Here is a 14,484-nt window from a genome sequence, read left to right on the forward strand (position 1 = left end):
TCCAGCTCTTCCAACTTGTCAGTTTCTCCAGCCCTTACCTCTTCAGGTTTCTCCTCAAATCCTAGGGATTAGTTTATGTAAATTACAACATATTTCAATTCCCCTTTCTTTAGGAATGTATTTTTGTAGAGGGTGGTACTTAGACTTTTCTTCATGTAATGCCTCAGTTGTAGTCTCCATTCATTCATCAAAAAACTGAACTAATTAAAGGAAAGCTATTTGTTTCCCCTTATTCACCTATTACATATTACTGCTAACTTGCATTTCTGATCAACCTTAGATAACCAAGGATAGCTCACTGAATTGATTTTATGCCAGCCAAATCCAAAGAGTTCTTATGTTTTGTTAGCCTATGCAGCCTTATTAGGGAATCAGGGTATACTGATTTTTAGGCTTTTAAAAAATCTTGAATATAGCCTGAGGATCTCCTTCACTATTTTCTATGTGGGAGACATTCTTCTGTTGACTATATGAATATATATATATATTCAGGAAATATATTCAGGAAAAAACGCATATATCTCCAGAATAGAATAAGGAGTTACCTATAACCAGTGCCTTGAAGTGTTATGGAGTCCAGTTAATCCAATGGCTGAAAGCATATGGTGAACCCATACTGTGTTTCATGCCACCAGAACTGATAGACATGAGCCTGAACGTCCTAGAGACTAATTCTGGTGGTCTTTCTCTCTAGTTGAATATATGCAAGTGGATTCTGATTAAGATTCATAACATTTCTGTCTGGTTTACATTAAATAAGGCATAAGCATATTTTAAAGGTAAATTTTATACTTAAATTAGAAAGATTTCAATAGTTTTGGATTCTTATACAACCACTGGAATAGCTAGGAGAACATCTATTAGGAAAGCAACAAAAAAAAAGATTTCAGACTGAAGCACCCAAGCAGCTGGTTGATAAGAGATCAGTAAGAAGTCATTGCAATTTGTAGGAACCCCTGGAAATCTCCCACCAAATAGCTTAGTCTTCAGCAGTAAAGATAGTGTTTAAGAGTTCTCCAGAAAGTCACTGTGCAACTCATATTTGTCCATTCATCTTGCTCAAAATGCCTTTGGATGATCTTTTCCAATGTGTCCATCAAAAGTACAGTTCTTTGGAGTTTCTAACATGTTATAGTCTTCAGAAAATTATAATTTAATATAGATATTTTCATGTAACAAAAATGGATGTAATTTGCCACGGCAAGATTTGCATTTGACACCTTCATTTATACCATTTCTGGAGCTTTTATTTTCTTTATATATCTAAGTTTCTGTCCGGTATCATCTTCTTTCTTCCTGAAGAACTTCCTTTTGCAGTGATTATAGAGCAGATCTGCTGGCAACAAATTCTCTCAGCTTTTGCTTGTCTGAAAAAAACGTTATTTTGCCTGTATTTTTGACAGATTTTTTTCTGAGTATGGAAGCCTGGGTTGACAGTTTCTTTTCTTTAATACTTTGAAGATGTCACTCCCTTATCTTTTGTCTTGCATAGTTTCAGACAAAAAGTCTACTGTATATTTTAACTTTGTTTCTCTGTCTGTAATGTGTCTTTTACTTTGGAATGCCTTTAGAAGTTTCTCTTTCTCTTTGCTTTTCAACAGTTAGACTATAATGTGTTTTGGAGTGTTTGTTGTTCCTCTCTCTTTCTTTCTCTCTGTCCTGATGGACTTTCTTGAATTTGGGGTTTGGTGTCTTTCATTAACTCCTTACCGTTATCTTTAATTATGTCTCTTGCCCTATTCTCTCTCCCTTCTCCTTCTGAGATTCTGATTACACATATGTTAGACCATTTGATATTGTCCCCAAATTCTTGGATATTCCGATCATTGATTTTAAACGACTTTTTCCTCTTTGTGTTTCAGTTAGGGGTATTTTTTTGACCTACCTTCAAATTTACTAATTGTTTTCCTCAGCTGTATTGATTAATCAAAGAAATTAATTTCTTCATCTTTTTAAAAAATTTCTGATGTTTACATTTGACTTTTTTTTACATTTTCCAAATCTCTGCTGAAATTATCTATTTATTGTTTATCATCTGTATTGTTCACTTTTTCTCCTAGGTTCTTTAACATTTTAAGTATAGTTAAAGTCCTCATCTGATAGTTCCATGATCCATGGGTTATCTTTGAATCTGATTCTGTTGATTGCTTTGTCTCCTGACAATAGCTTCTTTTCCTTTTTGTCTGTCTCATAATTTTCGATTGAATATCAGTCATCATGTGTAGAATAGTAGAGACTGAAATAAACAGTGTTCACACCTGGAAATGGCATGCCTCTTCCTGTAACAGACTGTTATTGTAAGCGGTAGAGCCAATCTAGCCAAAAGTTGAATTGAGTTTGGTTGTTGCTATGGTTCCTTTTAGTGGGCCACAACCTTGATATTCTTGCAGTGGGTGTGTGCTTAGAATGGGAATGAGAGTAACAGAGTGCTTTTCTCTGTGTGCTGCCCCACCTTTAGCTTTCAGCAGAACTATCCACCCGTGCCACCGAGCAAGTATCTCACTGTGCTCTTAGGCCTTCCTCGGTAATAGACTGCTATTGCTTGGTACTTCACAAGTGAGGGCAGAGAGAGTTCTCTGTTGTTCTAAAGCAAACTTACTCTTTGGGAAGTGCTGTGCGCCTGTGGCTCAGAGGTGGGCTCTCTCAGGATTCCTGCCCCTCCTCCCTGTGGCAGTCTACCTCCACCTTGTATCTGAAGTTGACCTTGGGCAGGAGTTACCTGTTTCTTCTGCAATAGGAAACCTCCACTTGGTATGAGTACAGACTCTAAGGCCTAGTACAATTACTGACGCCTCACCCAGGAGAGGAAAAATCTTCCTTTATTTGCCCCCTTGCCATACTATGCCTTCACCTATGCCCTGTGAGCAAGAGGCTTTGCTGCCCTCCCCAGCAGTTCAAAGCTTTCCTTCCTAGGAAACAAAGCCCTAAGAGAAGGGGATGGGGCTTGATGCCTGACACTTTTCCACTGATCACCTTCTTTGAGTCTGACTATCCAGAGAGTTTGCTTTCCCTCTCCCAGAGGCTTAAGACTTTTGCTTCTTAGGGTAGAAGGTGCTTTTCTCTTAGCAGCAGCTGGTCCTCTCTTCAAGCCTGCACAATCCACAAGTCTCCTGCCCTGCTCTGCCCTCAGCTTTTCGCATGAGCATCTTGTGGGGGATGGAGACAAAAGCTGTGAGTGAGTGTGAACTCACCTTTTAACACGTGCTCCCAGCTACTTCAGACTGCTCTGCTAACCCATACTTGCTCCTCACTACTTTGTATTCTAGCTCATTTTTCTTACCTGCTTGTGTTGCAACTGGCATGGTGCTGCTTCTACTGTGGCTGAGGCTGTGCATGTGTCTCCTCTCTCCTTGGAGGGGCTCGCTCCTCTTTGGAATTCAGTTACCTGGTTGTGACCTCAGTTCTCAGATGGGTTCAAGAAAAGTTGTGATTTTGTAGTGTATCTGGATTTGTCTTGTTGTTAGTTTGGGAGTGACATTATTTGCGTCCTATGAGGGAGCCAAATACGTATTTACCATTTTTGCCGCTTTATTTTTTTTTAAATTTATTTATTTATTTTTGGCTGTGTTGGGTCTTCGTTGCTGCGCACGGACTTTCTCTAGTTGTGACGAGCGGGGGCTACTCTCCATTGCAGTGCGCGGGCTTCTCGTTGTGGTGGCTTCTCTTGTTGCAGAGCACGGGCTCTAGGCACATGGGCTTCAGTAGTTGTGGCACATGGGCTCAGTAGTTGTGGCTTGCGGGCTCTAGAGTGCAGACTCACGGGCTTAGTTGCTCCATGGCATGTGGGATCTTCCCAGACCAGGGATCCAACCCGTGTCCCCTGCATTGGCAGGCGGATTCTTAACCACTGCGCCACTGGGGAAGCCCTCTTAATTATTCTTTATAAAACAGATTCATACTTATTATACAAAATTTGCTCAGTAAAGATAAATGTCAAAAGAGGAAAGTAGGGAGTTCCCTGGTTGCCTAGTGTTTAGGATTCTGGGCTTTCACTGCTGTGGCCTGGGTTCAATCCCTGGTTGGGGAACTGAGATCCTGCAAGCCACACGGCTGTTCAGTGCCACTGAATATATATATAATCAATTACGTACAGTATTTCACTCTACAGAAGTAGCACAATTTCCTTAAGCAATCTCTATCCATTTACTAGTGCCTTCTTAAGATTTTGTTTCTATTCTTTTGTTATTATAAACAATGGCTTTATCATCTTTAATAGAGACCTTACCTTCATGGAAGAGTTTTGATTACAAAGTTTTTAGACTGGATAGTCTGATAAAAGATGTATATGCTGCTTCTACATACCCGACTTCCTGCAATGAACATGAAGTCTGGGATGATCTGGAGCCAGGTGAAGAGGCCAACCCACATAGACTTTCATGTCCCTCTGGGCCTTTGAGAAGATGTGCTTGAGGTTTGTGTATAAACTAGATCAGCCTGGTTTCTGTAGGGCTTTGGAGCCCAATCATCTGTCAAGAGGTTTCACAACCCCCTGGCAGACATGGAGTGGCACCCTTGGGGCACATCAAATAAGGACTCTTGTCTATTTTTGAAAGAACTTTGAAATTGAATTCTAATAATTTTGTTAGAAGAAAATTCACCAGTGATATATGGAGGTAGATGTTCTGTTTTGCCTTCTGGCTTACACAGTGATCAGTGCCTGACTGCATACAACCTCCTAGTCTATCCTCAGTGTTCTCAATTCTTAAGTCTCTTCTTTCCAGACTGTAAGCACACAGGCTGCTTCTCCTCTCTTCCTATGGTTGCATCACTCTCCCCTCCCCACCCACCACCATGCCAACTACCACCCGCTGGCACATTACTGGTATTCACAATTAGTTGTTTGCTTAGAAGGTAATCAGAAAAAAAATGATAATATGGAAGTCAAGATTAATGAAATTTTAGGGACAGAAGATCATCTTTCTTCATGAGTTAGAAACATTGTTTTGATAGAAATATATTTGATGGTTTAAAGGAGAGACTCAAGGAGGCATTAAACCCAGAAGGAACGGCCCAAGTTTCAGAAGAGGGATGTTTGTGGAAATTGGGAGAAATGAAGGAATGTGATGAGTCTTTGATTGACAAGAAAAGGAGAAAGAGGATATGATAAGGAATCTGGTTGATCATATGACAGTTAATAAACATAATTGCACTCCTGTTATTACAAACCTTGGCTGTTGATTCCAAATTTAGATTATATTTATTAAATGTTGGGTGTTTTTTTAACATGTTTTAAGTGCTTAAACTGGGAAATAAATTTAAGAATCATAATTCTTAAATTTCTGTTTTAAATAAAACTTATTTCTTAATTTTATAGATTTTTAGCTATAAATATATATACAAATTCAAAAAAAAAGAAATATTTATAATGAATTATGTCTAGTCACAATGTTCGATTCTCTTTGTAATTATTTAATTTACATTTTCCTACTTAGGAAGTTATCTCCTTTTCTATTACCACTCATTTTCACCTCTATCTACTGTTTAGCAGTCCAGTGTTTGCACCTGTCAATGAAGTAGCCACATAAAGACCAGCACATGTATTCCAGAGAAAATGGAACGCCAGCAGCTGGCAAAACAAAATGACAGTTTAATGTGGACAGAGCCAGGATTGAATATAACGTGCTGTAGCGGGAGTTGAAAGTTCAACTCAAACTGGAGAGCAAACACTCTAGTCTACATGTGGTGCTTTTTTCTTAATGAAAAGAGAAGCTATCTTTGTCATTGTCAGAGTATTGTCTTTGGGAGAGATTGAATAATTATTTGCTTTACAGAAGATATGGTTTAGCATGGTTTTATCTCTAGTCATTACAGAGTTGATCATTATATGAGCGTTAGGAAAAAGGAGGCTTGAAAATTGGAACTAATTTTAACTGTATGCAAATTTAAACACAGAATCTTTTTTTTTCTTTTTTAAATTTTTAATTTAATTTTATTTATTTATTATTTTTGGCTGCGTTGGGTCTTCGTTGCTGTGTATGGGCTTTCTCTAGTTGCGGCGATCGAGGGCTACTCTTCGTTGCGGTGCGTGGGCTTCTCATTGCAGTGGCTTCTCTTGTTGCAGAGCACGGGCTCTAGGCTTCAGTAGTTGTGGCTCGCAGGCTCTAGAGCACAGGCTCAGTAGTTTTGGTACACGGGCTTCGTTGCTCCGTGACATGTAGGATCTTCCCGGACCAGCGATCGAACCCGTGTCCCCTGAATTGGCAGGCGGATTCTTAACCACTGCGCCACCAGGGAAGTCCCAGAATCTTTTTTTTTTAAATAAACTTTCAATTACTGATATGACTTCAGATAGAGTGAAATAAATAAATATAAATGTCTTTCTAAGTGGAAACTTATTTTGTTTTGCCAGTTTGTTTTCCTAACTTCCTGTGGATTCGTTTTTAAAATTTGGGTTAGTTTATTCCCATTAACATATGGGCAAGTGCCCTCCAAAGCTTGGGGCTCTTACTCCCATGATTTCCTTGGTCTACTGTTAACCAAATGGCCGTGAATTCACTGTGTACTCCTCATGTCCTGGTCAGAGAGGCAGTTCAAGCGGATTGTGCTCTTTGAGAACAAACAGGTAGAGAGAGCCCCAAAAGTGCATGCCTCCCATGACTTGGGTGACCCCCACGTATTCGAAGCCAAGGAAGGCTGATGATAACCAAGATTTTCACTGTTTTGTTAAATAGGTGTTGCTAGGCCTCAGGCTTTGTTTTTGGCTAACTTCCTGCCACATGGGCCTTGGGGAGACTGAGTCACTATGCTGGTGGTTGTAGGTGGTAGGTTTCTCTAGGAAGGTGTGCAGACAACCAAGGGAACAATAATCTGGGTAGTTTTAGGACCACCAGAAAGCTCCTCAGGACTGAGGGGACTGATGGCGTAAGAGTTAGAGTTTAGTGAACTAAGGTAAGAGCAATGGGTTAGGGTCCAAGTTCAGGATTAAGTCCGTGCTGAAAATTCTATCAGCCAGTGGATAATCAGGAATTATCAGCAGGGAGTTCGTAGATCACCATATAGAAGTTTACATATATTGACATCATAATAAAGGCAACCACAGTAAGAGCTAAACATTTGCAAATAAAAAATCAGGCATGTGAGGGAAGAGAGAAGGTGGAAGGTAATTTGAATGCTCTAAATTCTTTATCTTTATTTGTGGGGAGCCCAAACAATAAAGGCTACTGTTTATTTATAATGATAATGATGAGAAAAACTAAAACCAAACCAAACCCTTGGCTTCTGGGAAGTGAGAGTTTTATGTTCACATATACTATCTGCAGTTTATTTTTAAAATATGTGCGTGCATTCTCTATCACTAAAAATCTAAAGTAACAGGGATGGTGAAATCAATAGGTTAGTATATAGAAGTAAATGGTAATATGTGTGACGTGCCTGGCACATAGTAGACACTCAAAAACTTATAACTTTTATGGCTGTTAATTACAGATTTTGTTACGTGGCAGCTAATGTTAGCTGGGTTCTCTCTGCCCCTTCAGATATAAGTAAAATTGGCTCAAACCCACATTCTGTGCTTTGTGGCAGCCAAAAGTATGTCCACTTGTTGCTGCAGACACCCATGGCATCTTCTGGTGGTTGTTGCTATGTCTGGCCTCCTTCTTCCACTGAAACGAGTCAATTTCTGAGTCCCATTGCACTCTGTGTCATCCCAGCTCACACTTTGTTGAATCAGACACTGAATTCAACCCAATTCTGTGATTGCTACTAAAACCACTCACTCGCAGGACACCTTTAGTTGGACGAGGTTGAAGAAGGTAACAGGGACAGTCTGCATCACCAAGATGCCATTTCACATTGCATATTGGACATCACCCCTGGGCACTGGTCACCTGTGGCTTCACCACACACTAGCAGCTGCAGCCTTGGGGTCCTGCCTGGCCCTTCTCTTCTTTTCTAGCTCTTCTCACCCCTCACTTCTGATTGCTCCAGGGAGCTCTGGGGTCCTTTTACTTTATTCTGCAGACCTGGCTCCAGACCCTGCATGGCAGAGCCCACCCCATCAAGATGGGCAGCAGATCAAAAGCTTTTGGGTCACAGAACCCACTAGAGAAGGTAGTGGTGGTAATAAGAAGCACCTTTTGCTGTCTACATTCTGTATAGGAATATAAGAATAGCTAATCAAGCAGGTTTTTATATTCAGTATATTTTCTCACTGCCATCTGCTCTCTGCATCATTCAAGAGGTATAGTAGTGAAAATTCGTCTTAATTATCATTTAAAATAAAAGTTTATTTATTTATTATTAAATAAATGAGCAAATGAATGCATTAAAATCTAAAAAACAAAAAAGTGCAATATGTGATTTACTTAACCATTTTGAAATGCAGTGTTTTTATATCTATAGCTGGGATCCATTAGATTTAATCCAAAAGATAGTTGAGAAAAATAAAAGTTTTTTTTTAAGCTTGTGACTTCACTGGGTAATAACAGCCCACTTCATTTAAAAAAAAAGTGTAATGGTAAAATTTGACCCATATATAATTGCAAAGTAATGCATTTAAAAAACAAACAGTAGTGGGAAGGTTGGTTTTAATGGGATGTAATTATCCAATTGCAAATGCAATGTATAAACACTGAGTCTTGTAAATTAAATGAGACAGTCAAGACCCCTATGGGACTAGGGTTGGCATATTTTTAGTCTCATTTGCCTTTCTCTAAGCTGCAGAAAAACCACATCTTTATGCATTGACTTGAAATGTTATACTTGCTTTGGTTTATTTTCTTTCCAGGTTAGACATGCAATACCTGCTGCGATGCATGGGGAAAAAGCGAGACTATCAGTGGCTGAGGTATAATAATGACTGATATGACCCTTATTATTAACTAAAATATTGTTTATATCAATGCTGACTATCCTTAGAGAGGAGCAGTGACTTTGAAAGCTACACCAAGAATCAGTCTAATGAAGAGACAGAGGACCTGATTGCCTCTATAGTATGATTCCAGGGTACATCCCTGCCACACCCAAAGAAATCTCATTCATGACATGCCTACAATTCCACTGTTACAGATTCATTCCTTTGCCAAAACTTTGTCCCCTTGTAAAATAGAAACAATACTGAGAAATGGCATACAGTTCTAACGTGATTGAGTTGGTCAGATCCTTTCCTGAGGACAGTTTTGATAGAAAGATGAGTAACTGGGGGCAGCTGCTGCTATGACGAAGAGATTTAGAAAAAGTGATACCTGGTAGGGGGAGGGGTGATGAGGATAAATTTTGGTTACTTGGTAATATTGTCTCACACTGGCTGCTTTGAAGTGAATCATTTACAGGAAATGGAGGCATGGGATCTTAAATTCTTCCAGTTTATGGGAATTTGCAAGTAAATGTAACTCATTGTTCCCTCAAATTTTTGATGATCGTTAGAATATGCATGCTATTTAATAGAAATAACCTTTCAGATTTACGGGGAAACGGTATAATTAACTTTGTGATGTATTTTCTATTGAAAGATTGAAGAAGAGAAACGTGGTTTGGAAGAGCAAATAGAAATGTTAAAGGCTAAGTTAGAGAAAGAGAAAAAGAAGTCGGAGAGGTACTGGTAATAGTAATTTATAATTGTTCATTTGTAGCTAATACAATATTTAACCACCTATAAATTTATTACAGGGTTAAGAAGGAATCAGATCAGATCAACAAAAACTGGGAAAAGAAATTCTTAATTCTCAGCAACAGGTATAGTGTGGTGATATATACAAATTCTATTTATAAAAATGTGACTAATTGTCTTTTAAGGAAATTGGGTGCCTTGCATTTTTCTGTATATATTAACTAATATGAAATGCCCTCACATACCTCTTTCAAGAGATGCAAAATAACTGACCTAAAGAAGAGTAGTCAAAGTCACTTCAAAGAAAAACTAATTCAAAACTCTGTTTTATTCCTGATCTCAGTGTTTCAAATTTAAATCATCGACAGGATGGACAGACTCTCTTGATACCTGGTTTAATCGAACCTACACAGTCATCTTCCTCCGTAGGGCTATTAAAACATTTCCATTCATTTGCACATGATAATATTTATCTTCAGATATAGAGACCTGAATGAGTGAGGGAGCATGCCATGTGATTACCTGGAAGAGACTTCCAGGTGAAGGAACATCACGTGCAAAGGTCCTGGGGTGGGGGTTTGCTTGTGTGTTCAAGGACAGTGAGGAAGCCAGGTGGCTGGAGAGACATGAGCAGGGACGAGTGGTATAAGAGCTCAGTGAGGTAGAACATTTGGGGTTTTGCTCTGAGATGGGAAATCACTAGAAGCTTCGTTTTTAATTGATAAGAAAATTTTCTTTTTTACATGCCTACTGGGTTATTACCACACCTAATAAAGTTAGCAATATAAATCCTTTAGTACTACTTATTGACCAAATCATATTCAAATTCCTTGATTATCTCAAGGGAATCTTTTATAGTTGTTTGTTTAAATCGGGATTCACGGTAGGTGGACCACTGCATTTGGGTGTTATATCCTTTAAATCTTTTTTTTTTTTCTATAATGGTCCCACTTACGTCCCCGTTCTTTCCAACCCACTGATTTGCTAGAGAAATATGCTCATTTGTTATGTAGAATGTCCCCCATTCTGGATTTGACTAATTGTTTATGTGCATGTGTGTATGTATGTGTGGTGTCATCTAACATGTTCTTCTATCTGTATATCTTACAAACTGATCTTTAAATCCAGAGAGTTGATTAGACTCAGGTTCAATATTTTAGGCAAGACTACTTCACTCGAACTATGTAATTCCTATGCATCACATCATAGGGCACATAATGTCCGGCTATATTATTTTAATCAAGTGTTATCAGGCTAATTCATGTATTTTAAGGTTCACCATTGACCTTTCTCCAAATAATTTTAACATCCATCAGTGATCACAAACCATGATCCAAGATTTCATTAGGGTTGCAAATTGGTGATACCTTAATTTTATCTTTCCTTCTGCATTTCTTAGCTAAATTCTATTAAAGAAAAAAAATTTTTCCCCACTGGGTACCCTGAAATATAGTTTCAGACAAGATAAGGCAAGATAAATGCTTGATCCCCTTTATTTATCAATATTCAGAATAATGAGTTGGTACCCTAAAACCTCACTGGAGAGTCTTGAACTGAGGAAAGATCCAATGATCTGATGTCTTAAAAGAATTACGACTTCTGTGTTGATAAAAGGCCATAGGGAAGCCAAAGGAAAAGCAGGGAGAAAAGTTAAGAGCTCCAGAAAGAACAAGCCCCTCTTAGGCAAAACATGATGGTGATTTGACTGGGATGGGAGACCTGGAGCTGTTGAGAAATGATTAAATTGGGGATATATTTTGAAAGTAGGATGTATTGAAAGATTGGAGATAAGGTGGGAAAGAAAGAAGTCAAGGATGACTGCAAGGATTTTACCTAAACAACGGGAAAGATGGAGTTGCCTTCAACTGAAACAAGCAAGCACATATTGGCGGGAAATCAGTTTTGATATGTTAAATTTAAGGTGCCTTTAGTCACTTAAGGGTAGAGGTCTAGTGGCAGTGATGAGTATATGAGTCTGGAGTTCAGAAGAAAGTTTAGGCTGGGGGCATAAATTTGGGATGCATTAGTATAGATGGTATTTAAAGCCATGGATTAAATGAGATCAGCTAAGAATGAGTGTTGGAGAAAAAGAGAGAGATACAAGGATTGAGTTCTAATATTTGGTAATAACTGAATTTCAAATGCTTTTTTTTGATCTGATGTTTTCCCTCTAAAGGACATCCCTGTTTTGTGAACTCTTTTCACCTTTTGCTTTCTTGTTGGCTTGTGAAATTTATTTGTGTATTCTTATTTTTAATTCCTTATCAATTTTAGATGTTACAAATACCTTTTCCCAGTCTATGAACTTTGTGTATGCTGACCTTTATTGTACAGAAATTCTTAATTTTTATCCATCAAAATTTTTGACTTAGGTGTGTTTAGAAAGTCATTCTCCATCTCCACTAAAATATTCTCCCATGTTTTAAGACAAGCCTTCTTGATTTACCTCTCATATTTAGTTCTTTACTCTAGTCGTTTCCGGATTGGGTTGTGGTGCCACTTTGGTCACATACTATGTTCTAGTACATTCCCAAATCTGTTCCAGTGTTCCTATTCTATTCCATTTATTTTTCCTTTCCAAACTGTTTTTATACTATGATTTTTGTGGTATATGTTAATATCTAGTATGGCTATTCCCTCCTATTTGCTTTTCAGGGCTGGAAAATACATAATTTTAAAAATCAAAGAGTGATAAGTTCATACTAATATTTTTAAATTTTTACTTGTATCTCCTTGCTCTTACACTGAACATTCTAGTTTCTAATCACAAGAACATAATACCGATTTGCTCTTTCCTATAATTTCTGTTTATTTTAATTCCATTGCTTCTTTTATTTCAGCTTTCACGTCCTTAAGAACGAGATGTTTACTAGGCACACATTGTTCCGTCAGTTTGCAATGCTGGCTGACACATCCTTCAATTATGTTGTAAGTACATACTGGCTAGATGCTCTTTGTCTCTTTGATGATACCTGTAACGTGTCTTTCTGAAGTTAACATTTTTTGAACCCCTGACATTAGAGGCTCTGAAGATTGTACATGAGTCACTCTGCTGAATGCTGATGGCATAAGACAGAGTGTCTGAACCCAAAGAGCTCAATCCAGTGTGAGACATAGATGTGTAAACAAATTGTTACCATGCAGTATGGTTGAGCTATAATGGAGGCAAGTGAAAATTTCAGAGGAGGGGGACTCATTCCCCCGGGAGGCATTTATCAACCTGACCATTTGTGCGCGTGGATGGAATGTAGGAACTATCACAGCTCAAGATCCAAGTATCCAGTCACTTCCAAATGGAAAAAGGAGGTAGAAGAATCTGTTCCTAGTACCAAGCCATTCGTTTTCACACTAGAAGTCACCTGTAGATAAAGCCCAATTCTAAAATAGACTTTTTTTGGAAATTGAAGTATAGTTGATTTACAATGTTGTGTTAGTTTCTGGTGTACAGCAAAGTGATTCAGTTATATATATATATACACACACATATATATACACACATATATATACACATACAAATATATATATATACATAACTGAATATATATATGTTCTTTTTCAGATTCTTTTCCATTATAGGTTTTTACAAGATATTGAATATAGTTCCCTGTGCTATACAGTAGGTCCTTGTTGTTTATCTATTTTATATGTACTAGTGTGTATCTGTTTAATCCCAAACTCCTAATTTATCCCTTTCCTTTTCCCCCTTTGGTAACCATAAATTTGTTTTCTATGTCTGTGAGTCTATATCTGTTTTGTAAATACATTCATTTGTATTATTTTTTTAGATTCCACATATAAGTGATATCATATGATATAAAATAGACTATTTTTAAAACTGTTTACTTAATGTTTTCACTTGGGAGTTGTAATTGTAAAGGCAAATGATGACCAGTGTAGAAAGATAATCAATAAATTGCAAACAATCAGTAACTTAACATACTATAAATGCTATTGAGAAACTGCTACAAAGCTAAGTGTTCTGAGGACAAGTCAGGTTTGTGGAAAAAGTCACAAGAAATATAAATTTTGGTTTCCTGCTTCAAGAAGTTTACAATCTAAAATCACTTTCTTTTTAAAATTTTTTCCATGATTTTCACTTTAAGACAATTTTCTAACTCCAAGTTGCTGCAAGAGATCAAAGAACTTAAGAACATTGGCAAGATAATATTATTTCTAATTTTTAACTAAATTTACATAGTAATATGAACCTTGCTGAGGATTTTAATAATTGACTCCCCTGAAATGTTCCAAAACTGGTCTACGTAGATGGGAATATATATAGTCTCTTTCTTCTCCTTTTGGTTTTTTCTCTTCTCAACTGAAGGTTACAACTTTAATTGGAGTAATCCTCATTTTAGATATTTAATCAGCTGGACAAATAAAATATTGGAGGACCCAGGAGAATGCTGTGCTACTCAAAAAGCAGGCTTTTTAAGGATTATCTGGTAAAATTTTCTGGTCCAAATTTGAATTGTCCAGGCTTTATGAAACAGACTTCTAAAATCTCAAAATTATTCCAGTCCAAGCATAGTCATAGATCCAGTTTTTTCTTGAGAAAAATCTTGGCCCTGCCTCAGATGTTCATGCAATCTATCTTCCTATGGAGGGGAGATGGACTCTATCTAGTCGAGAATACATCTGTGTGCCACTGCTTATTTGGGATTCAGGCTCATGAATCCTTATCTATATAGCTACACCGTATATATGCACTCAAGACACTCATCAAAGTGGACAGCAAATATTTAAGAAAAATAGACGAGAGAGGGGAGGGGAGAGAGTGATGAGTGAATGAGTGAATGAACTCTGGGTAAACTAACATTTTCCCTTGGTTCCCTATACTCTAGTCACTTGTCCATTCACAGATATTTGAGTACAAATATGTACCAAGCAGCATGCTTGGGTTGCAAATGTCATCTCCCAGTTTGTGGACAAGGCTT

At 37.8% G+C, this 14,484-nt stretch overlaps 1 protein-coding gene across 1 annotated transcript in view; it reads left to right on the forward strand.

The window, feature by feature from the left end:
• C2H10orf67 (chromosome 2 C10orf67 homolog) overlaps nt 1-14,484 on the forward strand; it is a 115,119-nt gene that overhangs the window by 80,949 nt on the left and 19,686 nt on the right. Inside the window, exons 11-14 of the mRNA XM_061181585.1 lie at nt 8,726-8,785; nt 9,450-9,532; nt 9,607-9,672; nt 12,388-12,475. Of these exons, the coding sequence (XP_061037568.1) occupies nt 8,726-8,785; nt 9,450-9,532; nt 9,607-9,672; nt 12,388-12,475 (297 nt within the window). The remainder of the gene's footprint in view (nt 1-8,725; nt 8,786-9,449; nt 9,533-9,606; nt 9,673-12,387; nt 12,476-14,484) is intronic.

Source organism: Eubalaena glacialis, chromosome 2 (genome assembly GCF_028564815.1).
Source record: "Eubalaena glacialis isolate mEubGla1 chromosome 2, mEubGla1.1.hap2.+ XY, whole genome shotgun sequence".
NCBI classification, from domain to species: Eukaryota; Metazoa; Chordata; class Mammalia; order Artiodactyla; family Balaenidae; genus Eubalaena; species Eubalaena glacialis.